Raw genomic sequence first — 13,224 nt, 5'->3', positions numbered from 1 at the left:
CTTCAATGTAAATGTTCAGCAAGTAGGATCAAGATGAAGCATTTCTTTGAAGAACTGTACAGATGAAACATGACTTTATTATTATTTGACATGGAGTTTCACTCTTGTTGCCCAGGCTGGAGTGCAATGGCGTGATCTCGGCTCACTGCCACCTCTGCCTCCTGAGTTCAAGCAATTCTCCTGCCTCAGCCTCCCCAGTAGCTGGGATTACAGGCATGCGCCACCACGCCCGGATAATTTTTGTATTTTTTAGTAGAGAAGGGGGTTTCTCCATGTTGGTCAGGCTGGCCTCAAACTCCTGAGCTCAGGTGATCTGCCCAACTCGGCCTCCCAAAGTGCTGGGATTACAGACGTGAGCCACTGCGCCCACTATAAGATTGTTTTGAGAAAGTTAGCTAAAGATTTAGCAGAAAACCCCTGGTAAAGCTTCACCAGGAGTCCTTCACTAGCATGCTCCTGCTCATTCCTCTCATCAAATAACTGCAACTTTATGAAAATTCTGATGTAAAATCCTAAGGCATCCACCTTACAGTCCTGATTTGGCTCCTTCTGACTTCTTGTTTCCTACTTTTAAAAAATCTTTAAAGGGCACCCATTTTTCTTTAGTTAATATTTAAAAAGATTGCATACACAAGGTTAAATTCCCAGGAACCTCACTTCTTTAGGGATGGACTAAATGCCTGGTATTATCATTTATAAAATTGTCTTGAACTTGATGGAGCTTCTGTTGAGAAATAAAACTTATGTTTTCTTTTTGTTATCTTTTACTTTCAAGTTTCCACAAACTTTCTGAAGTCCCCACATATACTAAAAAACTCCTACATTTCAACAAAACCAAATAACCCTAGAGAAGTAAAACAAAAACAAAAACAAAAACTCAACCCAGTAGTAAAGCTACTACTTAAAATTAATAAAGTTAAAAACGATGCAACTGCTATAAAAAGAGTCCTCAAAAAAATTAAAATAGAATTAACATAGGATGGGAACACTGTGAGGAATAAATTTTAAAAATTACAAATATTTTTAAGATGAACATAGGGGGCCAGGTGAGTGGATCATGAGGTCAAGATTGAGACCATCCTGGCCAACATAGTGAAACCCCGTCTCTACTAAAAATACAAAAATTATCTGGGTGTGGTGGTACGTGCTTGTAGTCCCAGCTACTTGGGAGGCTGAGGTAGGAGGACTGCTTGAACCCGAGAGGCAGAGGTTGCAGTGAGCTGAGATCACGCCACTGTACTCCAGCCTGGTGACAGAGTGAGACTCAGTCTCAAAAAAAACAAAACAAAACATAGGAAGCACCAATTCTACTTGAGTAAATCCTCAAAAGGAATTTAAAGCACAGCCTCAAAGAAACATTTGTACACTCATGCTCATCTGCTATTAACAACAGCTGAGTGGAAACAACCCAAATGTCCACTAATGAAAGGAAAAGTGGCACATACATATATAATCATGCACTACACTTTTCAGTTAACAATGGGCCACATGCATGACAGTGGTCCCATAAAATTGCAATGAAGCTGAAAAATGCTTATTGCCTAATGACATGACAGCAGTGGTAAGGCAATATATTAATCACATGTTCATGGTGATTCTGGTACAAACAAACCTATTGTGCTGCCAGTCATATGGAAGTATAATATATGCAATAATGTACAGTATATAATAATAAATGAGTTACTAGCTTATGTTCTTAGTATACCACACTTTTTATCATTAGGTATTCTCCAACAGTAGAGTATATATGGAGTTGTGTGTATGTATATAAATATACAGGTGTATATACACACAAACACAAACTGTAACACAGCCTCGGGCAGGTCCTTCAGGAGGTATTCCAGAAAAAGGTATTGTTATTTCAGATGACAGCTCCATGTGTGTCACTGCCCCAGAAGACTTTCTGGAAGAGGATGTGAAGGTGGAAGACAATGACATTATCCTGATCCTGTCCTGGCCTAGACGAATGTGTGTATCTTAGTTTTTAACAAAAAAAAGTTTAAGAAGTTAGGATATAAAAAAATTTTTGTACAGTTGTACAATGTTTTAAGCAAAACATTATTACATAAGTCAAAAAGTCTTTAAAAATACAAGCTTATAAAGTAAAAAATGGTCAGCTAAGGTTAATATATTAAAAAAAAAATTCTATAAATTTTATTTTGTCCAGTCGGGCACAGTGGCTCATGCCTGTAATCCCAGCACTTTGGGAGGCCAAAGCAAGTGGCTCACTTGAGGTCAGGAGTTTGAGACCAGTCTGGCCAACGTTGTAAGACCCCATTCTCTACTAAAAATACAAAAATTAGCGGGGCATGGTGGTGGCGCATGCCTGTAATCCCAGATACTTGGGAAGCTGAGGCAGAATGGCTTGAACCAGGAGGTGAAGGTTGCAGGAAGCCAAGATAGCCCCACCGCACTCCAGCCTGGGTAACAGAGCACGATTCTGTCTCAAAAATAAAAATAAAAATGTAGTGTTGTCTAAGCATACAGTGTCTATAAAGTCTACAGCATAGTAACAACCTAGGCCTTCACATTCACTCACCACTCACTGACTCACCTAGAGCAACTTTCAGTACTGTAAGCTCCATTCACAGTAAGTTCTCTGTATGTCTATCATTTTTTCTTTTATACTGTATTTTTACTGTAGCTTTTGTTTAGATATACTTAAAAAGAATTACCACGTGTTCCAACAGCCTACAGTATTCAGCACAGTAATATGCTGTACAAGTTTGTAGCAAGGTGCTATAGGATATACCATATAGCCTAGGCATTGATAAACCCACTCCCCCTCCAAAAAAAGAAAGAAAATCACCTAATAACACTTTTCTCAGGACACTTCCCCTTTGTTAAGCAACACATGACTGTAACAGAATTTTATTCAGCCTTTAAAAAGGATGGAAATTCTAATGGATTAGAACATGAAACCTTAAAAATATAACATTAAGCAAAATAAGCCACAAAATAATCCACAAGACCAAAACTTAAGTTTTCTTATATGAGGTACCCAGACTAGTAAAATTCATAGAGAGTGGTGCTTGTCAAGAAGCTGGGTGGACTGGGGAATAAGGTTTTAAAAGGTATAGACTTAGTTTCATAAATTGAAAAGACTTCTAGATATTCATTGCACAATGTGAATGACTAACAGTACTGAACTATACACTTTAACATGGTTATGTTGTTAGATTTTATGTTATCTGTATTCTACAAGAATACTTTTTTAAAAACATAGGTCCCAGTGTTAAATCAGAGTAGATTTCTGTGTGAAGTCTTTCCATGTCTGCTTTATATACACATTCTTTATCTGGTGTGAACTTTCTGGTGCTGAATGAGATGAGAATTTTGGTTAAAGACTCTCCCACATTCACTACACTGATAAGGTCTCTCTCCAGTGTGAATTCTCCGATGTTTAATGAGGCTGGAGTTGTATCTAAAGACTTTCCCACATTCACTGCATTCATAAGGCTTTTCTCCAGTATGAACTCTCTGATGACTAATGAGCGTGGAGCTGTCCATAAAAAATTTCCCACATTTGCTGCATTTATAAGTTCTTTCCCTAGTGTGAACTTTCTGGTGCCGAATGAGGTGGGAATTTTGGCTGAAAACTCTCCCACACTCAGTGCACTCAAAAGACCTTTCTCCAAAGTGATTTCTCCGATGTCTAATATGATTTGAGTTGTGCCTAAAGAATTTCCCACATTCACTACACTCATAAGGCCTTTCACCAGTGTGAATTCTCTGATGTGTATCAAGTGTGGAGCGACACCTAAAGGATTTTCCACAAATGCTGCATTCAAAAGGTCTTTCTCCAGTGTGAACTCTCTGATGACTCTTCAGTGTACAGCTGTCCACAAAGAATTTGCCACATTCACTGCATTCATAAGGCCTCTCTCCAGAGTGAACTCTCTGATGTCTATTCAGTGTGAAGCAATACCTAAAGAATTTCCCACATTCACTGCATTCATAAGGCTTTTCTCCAGTGTGAACTCTCTGATGAATAATGAGTGTGGAAGTGTCCATAAAGAATTTCCCACATTCACTACACTCATAAGGCTTTTCTCCAGTGTGAACTTTCTGATGTCTAATGAGTGTGGAACGGTATCTAAAGAATTTCCCACATTCGTTGCATTCATAAGGTTTTTCTCCAGTATGAACTCTCTGGTGAATAATGAGTGTGCAGCTGTCCATAAAGAATTTCCCACATTCACAGCAATAAAAAGGCCTTTCTCCAGTGTGAACTTTCTGATGTCTAATGAGTGCTGAACTGTACATAAAGTATTTCCCACATTCATTGCATCCATAAGGCCGTTCTCCAGTATGAATTTTCTGGTGACCAACAAGGTGAGCCTGTGTAAGGAAAGCCTTCCCACATTCACTACACAGATAAGGCCTTGGCCTGGTGTGAATTCTCTGGTGCTGAAGTAGGTGAGACTTTCTAAGGAAAGCTTTCCCACATTCATTGCACTCATAAGGCCTTTCTCCAGTGTGAATTTTCTGGTGTTGAACAACATTATATTTGAGGCTGAAGGCTTTTCCACATTCACTACACTTATAAGGCCTTTCTCCAGTATGATTTCGCTGATGTTTAATAAGGTCGGAGTTGTACCTAAAAAATTTGCCACATTCACTGCACTCATAAGGCCTTTCCTCTGTGTGGATTTTCTGGTGCTCAAACAGCATACGCTGGTGGCAAAAGTCTTTTCCACATTGGCTGCAGCTGTAATCATTCTGTCCACTTTGAAAGGCCTCCACACCACGAGTGTCCCTGTGTGGCTTCCACCCACTGGGAAGAGCCTGTTGTTGAAGATCTGAATCACCAGTAAAATCCTTGCCACGCTGCATGCATGTGAAGTTCCTCTTTGCCAGGTGAACAGTGTCATTCACAAACGAAGGCCTCCCTTCATCACTTCTGGTGAGCTTCTCTCTAACATGCTCCTTTTGGTGCACGTAAAGCTCAGCTGTACGCTTGGGGTGTGTTCTGTCATGCTCAGCCAGGTGCAGGATGTCCTTCAGAAGTGAGCTACATGTCTCACAGGGCGGGGCCTTCTGGGTGCACAAAGCTGGCTTTAGAGTTGTGACCTGTGACACTCCTACAGAAACACACTGCTTGGAAGGTGCCTCCTCATCCTTGGCTCCATGCCAACAACCTAAGAACAGAAATGCTGATGAAGTGCATGTTGACTTTGGAGGGAGGAGGCAGCCCCCGAACAAATGTCTGTCAGACCAACTCACAAATAAGACCACGGGATTGGTGAAAGGCATGGGACACTAAAGCCAGTGAGAGGAAAGCCTTCTGGGCAGAACCGGGCCTGACAGAAACCCGTAACGAAAGTCCTGATGATGGGGAACAACATAGGGAGTGGCACAGTGCAGAGCACAGAGGCGGAGTCCCCAAGTTACTCCTCAGTAAATAGCTTTCAACAGGCCATAGCTGCTGGTGAACAATGTGTAGAAGGCTGTGTCCAGACCCAGAGAGATCTGATGTGACAGTAGAGCTGGTGTTCAGGGACGACTGAAGTATACATCCAGAACTCACAACACCTTAAGTACAGGTCACATGTTGGAGGACACTACAAAGGGAACAGAAGGGAACAGGTGGCTGGGTGCGGTGGCACACACCTATAATCCAGAACTTTGGGAGGCCAAGGAGGGCGGATCAGCTGAGGTCGGGGCTTTGAGACCAGCCTGACCAACATGGAGAAACACCATCTCTACTAAAAATACAAAATTAGCCAGATGTGGTGGCACATGCCTGCAATCCCAGCTATTCAAGATGCTGAGGCAGGAGAATCGCTTGAACCCGGGAGGTGGAGGTGGTAGTGAGTCAAGATCACGTGTGCCATTGCACTCCAGCCTGGGCAACAAGAGCGAAACTCCATCTCAAAAAAAAAAAAAAGGGAACAGGTGAGAGGTGGAGGCCAAAGAGGTAGGGTCAGAGGTGGGAGCCAGAAGATGAAAGTCAAAAAAGAAATCACAATAGGGAAGAAAAGAGAGACATGCGGTGTGGCCACTGGCAGAGGCATCAAACTGGATTGATTCCCAGTGTGATGTGAACCCAGCCCTGTCATCACACCCCTTCTGAGCTCCCACTCACCAGGGCCAAGTCCTTTTGAGCATCTCTTGTCATCAATGGAGTAACGTCCACTCTGTCAGGCACCCACAGACCTCTACCTTGCTGAAGGTAAGCAACTATCTAGGTGTGGCGTTAGCCAAGCTAGGGGAAGGACAGGGAAAGGGAGGGGACAGCATGTACACAGAGCAATAAGCCCATGACATGCTGCATTCTAAAGTTACCAGAACTTCTAGTGGAAAGTCCTGCAGAAATAAGCCCACAGTCCTCACAAGCAGTGACCAGGTAGGTCCCTGAAATTCCTGACATGGGGTATCCCCCAGGTATGTCGGCAAGCAGAATGGAGAAAGCCTTGCACAGAGGAAAGTGTCATGCATTTGGACAGAGTAAACTAACCAGGAACAGGCAAGGTCATCAGGATATTCTTGAGAAATCTGAAGACTTCTGACTTTTGAGCCTCATAAGGCTTCACAGTGACAAGAGCTAAGCTTCTTAAGGAAAACTGATACAGGTCACACAGCCCAGCTGTGGCTGCCACAACACATATGCCAGGAAACTAGGAGAGGATGCAGCATCCATGATCTGGTGTGAGACAGAGCTGCCAAGGAAAAAAGTGAAAAAACATTGCTCAGCACAAGACACTGACGTAGGTGTCAGGGCCTTACCTACTGATGACAAAAGTGCAAAGTTCTCCAGCATCACATCGCTGTGCAGGTGTCTCTGAACGCCATTAAGAATCCCCCACTCCTCCTGGGAAAAATGTATGGCCACGTCCTCAAAAACCATACAATCCTGCCAAAATTATGACAGTTTAGTCCACGAGCAACTTTTTTTTTTTTGAGATGGAGTCTTGCTGTGTCGCCAGGCTGGAGTGCAGTGGTGCGATCTTGGCTCACTGCAAGCTCTGACTCCCGGGTTCAAGCAATTCTCCTGCCTCAGCCTCCTGAGTAGCTGGGATTACAGGCACGCGCCACCATACCTGGCTAATTTTTGTATTTTTAGTAGAGATGGGGTTTCACCATGTTGTTCAGGCTGGTCTAGAATTCCTGACCTCGTGATCTGTCTGCCTCGGCCTCCCAAAGTGCTGGGATTACAGGCATGAGCCACCGTGCCCGGCCCACGAGCAACTTCTTATTCTGTTTCCTTAGATCTGTATTTATCTACTTGAAATCTAAGAATCAGAGGACCAAAATAACAACCAGCATTTTAACATTTCTCTTATAATTCAGATCCCATAGTCTGAATTGCTTCCTATCTAACAATCACACATGATTATTTCTCCTGCCCTAAATCAACACAAGGCTTGTACCACAAAAGGAGGGATAGTCCCTATACCCAAGGCTGCCAAAATCATGCAAACCACCCAGTCTTAAGCTCTTTGCTCTCCCCTGCATGCCTTTCCAGTCAAAACCCCAATAAAGCCTCTGATGTATGCTCTCCCTTCAATTGTGCATCTGCCACCTGACCAAATCCGCAATTTCCTCTGTGGCTTTAGGCTGTGTGGCATGCCCCCTTCACTCAGGAAATGAAAGGAATAAAAATCATTTCATCCAGATATGATTTCTCACCAATCGAAGAAAAAAATTATTCCAGTGTCATTGGCTTTTCTCTAATCACTCACTCTTGTTCATAGATTGAACAAGATTGTATCCTCTGGGTACAATCACTGATATACTTCCCTCTCCAAGACCTTCAGTGCTCCTCACCACATCCACACACATCCATCCCCTGCTCAGCCTCCACCCACTTCTCAAGGACGAAGACACACTAGGTCTTCGTGGCACCTGTACCTGCTCTCCTCTCATTGCCACTGATCACTGACTCCAGCATAGAACAAAGATGAGTGGGGAGAGACTGAAAAGCGCCATCAAAACACAGCACATGGCCGGGCACGGTGGCTCATGTCTGTAATCCCAGGACTTTGGGAGGCCGAGGCAGGTGGATCATGAGGTCAGGAGTTCAAGATCAGTCTGGCCAAGATGGTGAAACCCCGTCTCTACTAAAAACACAAAAATTAGCCAGGCATGGTGGCAGGTACCTGTAATCCCAGCTACTCAAGAGGTTGAGGCAGAAGAATTGCTTGAACCTGGGAGGCAGAGGTTGCAGTGAGCCGAGATCGCACCACTGCACTCCAGCCTGGGTGACAGAGCTAGACTCCATCTCAAAAAACAAAACAAAACACTTGGCACATGGGGGCCTACCTTTCTTTTGTCACTCAATTTCCCTAGAGTCACCCAGATCTTGCCTCTCAGATAACCAAACTTGGACTCACCCTCCTCCCTTAAGTGCCCAGTGCCAGAGGTGGAACCATCTATTCATGCTCTTCTACTCACACTTTGGATGGCACCTTCCACATGTATCCAACACCTCCACTCTTCCAACACTAACAACCACCACAGCCCAACCGGGATTATTTCCATGGCCTGCTACCATGCCACTCTGCACATGAAATCCTGCAGTGCATGACAAATGCAACCAGAATCCTATTTGTCCCTGGACTGACTAGAATGCAATGTTTAGGAAACATTGCTTTGAAGGTCTCTGAACCCAGTCCTGTTTCTTGCTTTGACCTCGGCTTTCCAAACCCACATATTCTTGCACACCTTTGATTTCCAGATCTTGGCTGTCTCCCACTTCTACATGTATATGCTGTCCCACAAGCAGTCACGACTTTCTCTATCCCCCAGCTCTAATCCAAAGCCCAGATACACCGACCTCCCCAATGCCATTCCCACCCCAGGCCTAGCAATGCTTCTAGCTGATCCCATCTTCTGCCAAAATAGTCTCAGAGTTCACAAGAAACTACCCAGGTACAACCAAGACTTGCCACAAAACCCTGCTGAGTCCATAACAGGGTAATAAGCCCCTCCCAGACCTCACTACCATCTCACCTCTTTTGTGGAGACGCCTCACCATCCATCTTACATGCCCTCTCCCGCTCAAAAGCCTCTTATTTTCCAAAGGCCGTCCCCAACATAAACACAAATACACACACACGTATCCTCAGTCCATCTACTCCCTCATCTGTCTTTGTGATGCCCAGCAACACTACCAAGGTGCCCAATAGAAAGATCCAGTCCTCAGCCTCTTCCTTCCCCTTCCTTCTCCCTGACAGCATCGCCTCCAGAATCTAAAGATGTTTCTTCCTAAATCTGACCCATAGATTTACCATGGTGTACACACCAGCTATCATGTAGTAGATGTCTCCATCCTGAACACCTCCAATGAACTCCATTTCTGTGTGTTCCTGGCACCTCTACATGAGTTTCTGGAACATTTTTGACTTGGCCCAAACCTGGTTCTTCATATGCTCTATTAAACTCCCCCACTACAAAATTTACCACATCTTAGTTGCTGGAACATCCAATCTTCTCAACAAGGCCAAAACTATGGGGCCATTCCCGATTCCCTCTTGCATCCTACCTCCCCAGCTTCCTTGCTCTGTACATCAAAAAATGTGAGCTGCTCTAGATCAAAACCTACAGAAGCCACCCAACCCTTCCACCTCCACAGCCACCACTCGTGTCCAGCCACCACTAACCTCCACTGGACTGTGGCAGGAATTATCACCCAGGTATCCTTTGTTCTTCCCTAACCCTCACTCTGTCCTCCATTCTGCAGGCAGAGGAAGCGTCTTAGAATCTAGGCCAAATGACCTATTTTTTCTTTCTCAAAACTTCCCTACTAACCCCCTCAGATTAAAGACCTAGAACCACCGAGCACAGTGGCTCACACCTGCAATCCCAGCACTTTGGGAGGCTGAGGCAGGCAGATTGCTTGAGGCCAGGAGTTCGAGACCAGCCTGGCCAACAGGGTGAAACCCTGTCTCTACTAAAAATACAAAAATTAGCCGGGTGTGTTGGCTCATGCCTGCAATCCCAGCTACTTGGAAGGCTGAGGCAGGAGAATTGCTTGAACCCGGGAGACGGAGGTTGTAGTGAGCCGAGATTGCGCCACTGCACTCCAGTCTGGCGACAGAGCGAGACTCTGTCTCAAAAACAAAACAAAACAAAAAACAAAACCTAGACAACCTCAGGCTGCCATTCCATGCCTGATCCCTGCATGCCCCGACCTCCTGCCCTGCTGCTGTGCTCCTTATCCTTGCCAGCTAGAACATTAAGCTACAGTTCTCTAAGCATCCCATCTAAGTCTCACCACCAAGCATTTGAACATTCTGGATCCTGTGTTTGAGATGTCCTGCCAAATCTCAAACCATCAGTTGTGAGAACTAGAACCACTCTGTATAACCAGGGACTGAGTTTGGAACCCAGGTCTGGTGAAACTACAGGCTCTCCTTGGACCCAAGGGAGAAAGAAGAAAAGGTGAACAGTCTCAGGATAACACCATTCCCTATATCAGCATGCTGAAACCATCTGGGATGGGTGAAAGCTGGAAACACTCTCCACTCACCTGTCCAGTATCCATAAGCACTGCTGCCACTGCTATGAACCCTGTGGGAAGAGGTAGGCCATGAGGATTAAGACAGCATTGCAGCATCCTACAGGCTGACTGTATAACCACCTCTGGCCCTGCAACTAGAGCAAAGTTATCTCAGGCTACACAGTAAGTCCTCAGGGTTCACAGTCTTGACGAGGATTGAACTTCCTTGAGTCTCAGTGCCCTTATGTGTAAAATAGAGATTAAAAGGACTGCCAACTAATAGGGCTTATATTGGCACCAAACATAAGTAGTACACACTATGTATCAGCAATTTATTTCTACTGGATTAAATATTTTGTACAAGTTTTCAGCACAAATGACATGGAAGGGTTTTGAAATTTTGGGTGTGTATTTTTCCCACTTCTTACAGTGTTAAGCAAATGTGATACATAAAACTTTCCACTGCAAGCAAATAGAAAAATTAACATTCAGCCGGGTGCGGTGGCTCACGCCTGTAATCCCAGCACTTTGGGAGGCCAAGGTGGGTGGATCACGAGGTCAAGAGATCAAGACCATCCTGGCCAACCATGCTGAAATCCTGTCTACTAAAAATACAAAAATTAGCTGGCATGGTGGCGTATGCCTGTAATCCCAGTTACTCGGGAGACTGAGGTAGGAGAATCGCTTGAACTTGGGAGGCAGAGGCTGCAGTGAGCCGAGACCGCGCCACAGCACTCCAGCCTGGCGACAGAGCGAGACTCCGTCTCAAAAAAATAAAAAAAGAAAAAACGAAAAAAGAAAAATTAACATTCAACAACTATTAAGTGAATAAATTTAACTATTTGGTTACATTCATTTCTAACTGCCGACCTATGTGTACATATTTAGAAGGATATTGGTTCATTAGTGGTTAAAGAAATGTTTTATACATTCATAAATAAATAAGTTGTAGGGAGAGGATAAGCAAGCAGGTCAGTTCCTAGTCCCATCAGCAACCAGGCCTGCCTGCTACAAATTCAGTTGCTGGAAGATCGCTGGAGGCCCTTGACTAGATGTGAGAAAGCCCTACCCACGTCTGGACCCAATCTCCCCACTAGTCTGGATGACCTTCCTGCTGTTCCACAGAGTGGGCCTGGGGGTCTGCTGGGTCTGCAGGTGCCGAAATCTAAACCACCTCACACCTCAGTCTCCAGCCTAGGCCAGTTCTTTAACCCATTCAGAACTCCGTTTTTGCAGACACGGCCCAGAATCCTTCCTATGACAAGTTTGCACCTGTCTAAAGGGAGTGTCAGGCTTATGGACCCAACCATGACCTGCCTTCCAAAACTCGGTCCTCCAAAAATGCAAATTGTAATCCTCTCTGAAACCTGCTCCTTAAGCCGATTTCTCCAACTCCATTCTATCAGATTTTCAGGCCAAAACAAAACCCATGGAATAGACTCTTCACTACCCTCACTGCTATATTTGATGCACCAGGAAATCCTGTCGACTGTCTCTCTGAGATCCACCCAGAATCTCATCACACTTCCCCTCTACTGCAACTCCTCTGGCCCATCCCTACCATAACTCAAGGGGTCTCCTCAGCGGTCCCCTTGTCCTACTTTAACATCCTGTTTTCCCCAACTTTAAACGTCTACCTCTGGGCATAACCCTTCCTGCACAGCCTGCTATGGCTTTCAGCAGCTCCGCGGCCCTCCCAGGCGAGACTCCGCCTCACTCTCAGCTCCGTGGAGACAAAGACGCTCGGGCTCCCCAGTGCCTCCCGCTCTGCAGCCTCGCAAGTGCAGGTCCCTGACAGGAGCTCCCCCGCCTCACAGCACCGCGGACACCGGTACCCCACACGAGAACGCCCCTCTCTTTGGGACACAGGGGCCTGACCTGCAGGGCCCCTCCTCGGGGCTTCGGCACTCGGAGGAGGGGTCTGGCGGGGCGCCCTGGGACGCGGCACCCACCTCAGTCAGGTTCATCGGCGGGGCCTCCGCTAGCACAGCCAGGGAAGAGAGGGGCGGGAGCGGCGGTGACCTGGACGCTGTCGAAGGCACCGACGCCTACAACCGACTCAGTCGAGCCTCACTCTAGCCTGTGTACAGCGGGGAAACCTTTTCTCGCGTTTTTGCGCTCTTTCACCTCAGTCTCGACTCAGCCTGAGGGTGAACAGATCCCCACTCAACCATATTGACAACACCCTGGGGCGTTGCAGGAAGTCCCGCCCACACGCAGTACGAACCCACGTAGACGCCTCTCTGCTAGGCCTTCATTGGCTACACTCGCTGCTTGTGTCCGCCGCTGTGTCTTTTGGGTAGTGTAGTTCCCACGCCGCTGCCTGCCCCGCCTGTGAACCTAGGTAACTCGCGTTCGGGATGAAAGCCAGGAGGATCCTCCAGAGGTGTTGAGAAATGCAGTTACGGGGCTCCAAGGGCGTGGAGGGCTTCACTGGCTTTTAAACGGCAAGCATCCAGATTTTCCCGGAAGGCAGTCTAGAACAAGTCAGAGAAATGTTTCAGAGACCTGCCCTTTCAGATTCTGTAAAGCACAGCAAGTTCCCGAAGGACGAACGTCCGAAGGAACATGGCCAACCATAATGAACTGATCTTCCACGCATAGCGATCAGTTCTTTTGTGCTTGCCAAATACACACAGAACGAAGCTCTGGAGACTGTTTTATAATCTTCAATGTGCTCTGCTGGGACAAGAAAAGACCCAGACATGGCATGATGGGGAGCTTGAGGAGGAATATCTTTCCTTTCTGAATAATCAGTTACTGTCTTTCAGCCTACCCAG

The 13,224-nt window shown here is 45.7% G+C and overlaps 1 protein-coding gene across 3 annotated transcripts; it reads right to left on the bottom strand.

The window, feature by feature from the left end:
- Positions 1 to 2,833: 2,833 nt before the first annotated feature.
- ZNF17 (zinc finger protein 17) lies at positions 2,834 to 12,645 on the bottom strand. Of its 3 annotated transcripts, XM_050768595.1 has the most exons (4): positions 12,397 to 12,645; positions 10,475 to 10,515; positions 6,730 to 6,856; positions 2,834 to 5,141 (listed from the first exon to the last, which is right to left on the bottom strand). In XM_050768595.1, exons 2-4 carry the CDS (start codon positions 10,487 to 10,489, stop codon positions 3,295 to 3,297), a joined length of 1,989 nt encoding a protein of 662 aa, XP_050624552.1. In that variant the 5' UTR covers positions 10,490 to 10,515; positions 12,397 to 12,645; the 3' UTR covers positions 2,834 to 3,294. The 3 variants fall into 3 exon arrangements, with proteins under 3 accessions (XP_050624552.1, XP_050624554.1, XP_050624553.1); XM_050768597.1 differs by lacking the exons at positions 6,730 to 6,856; positions 12,397 to 12,645 and having other exon boundaries at positions 10,475 to 10,512; XM_050768596.1 differs by lacking the exons at positions 6,730 to 6,856; positions 10,475 to 10,515; positions 12,397 to 12,645 and adding an exon at positions 6,461 to 6,700.
- Between the last annotated feature and the right edge of the window lie 579 nt (positions 12,646 to 13,224).

The sequence above is a fragment of the Macaca thibetana genome, chromosome 19 (assembly GCF_024542745.1).
Source record: "Macaca thibetana thibetana isolate TM-01 chromosome 19, ASM2454274v1, whole genome shotgun sequence".
NCBI lineage: Eukaryota > Metazoa > Chordata > Mammalia > Primates > Cercopithecidae > Macaca > Macaca thibetana.
This window is presented reverse-complemented; position numbering and strand designations above follow the sequence as displayed.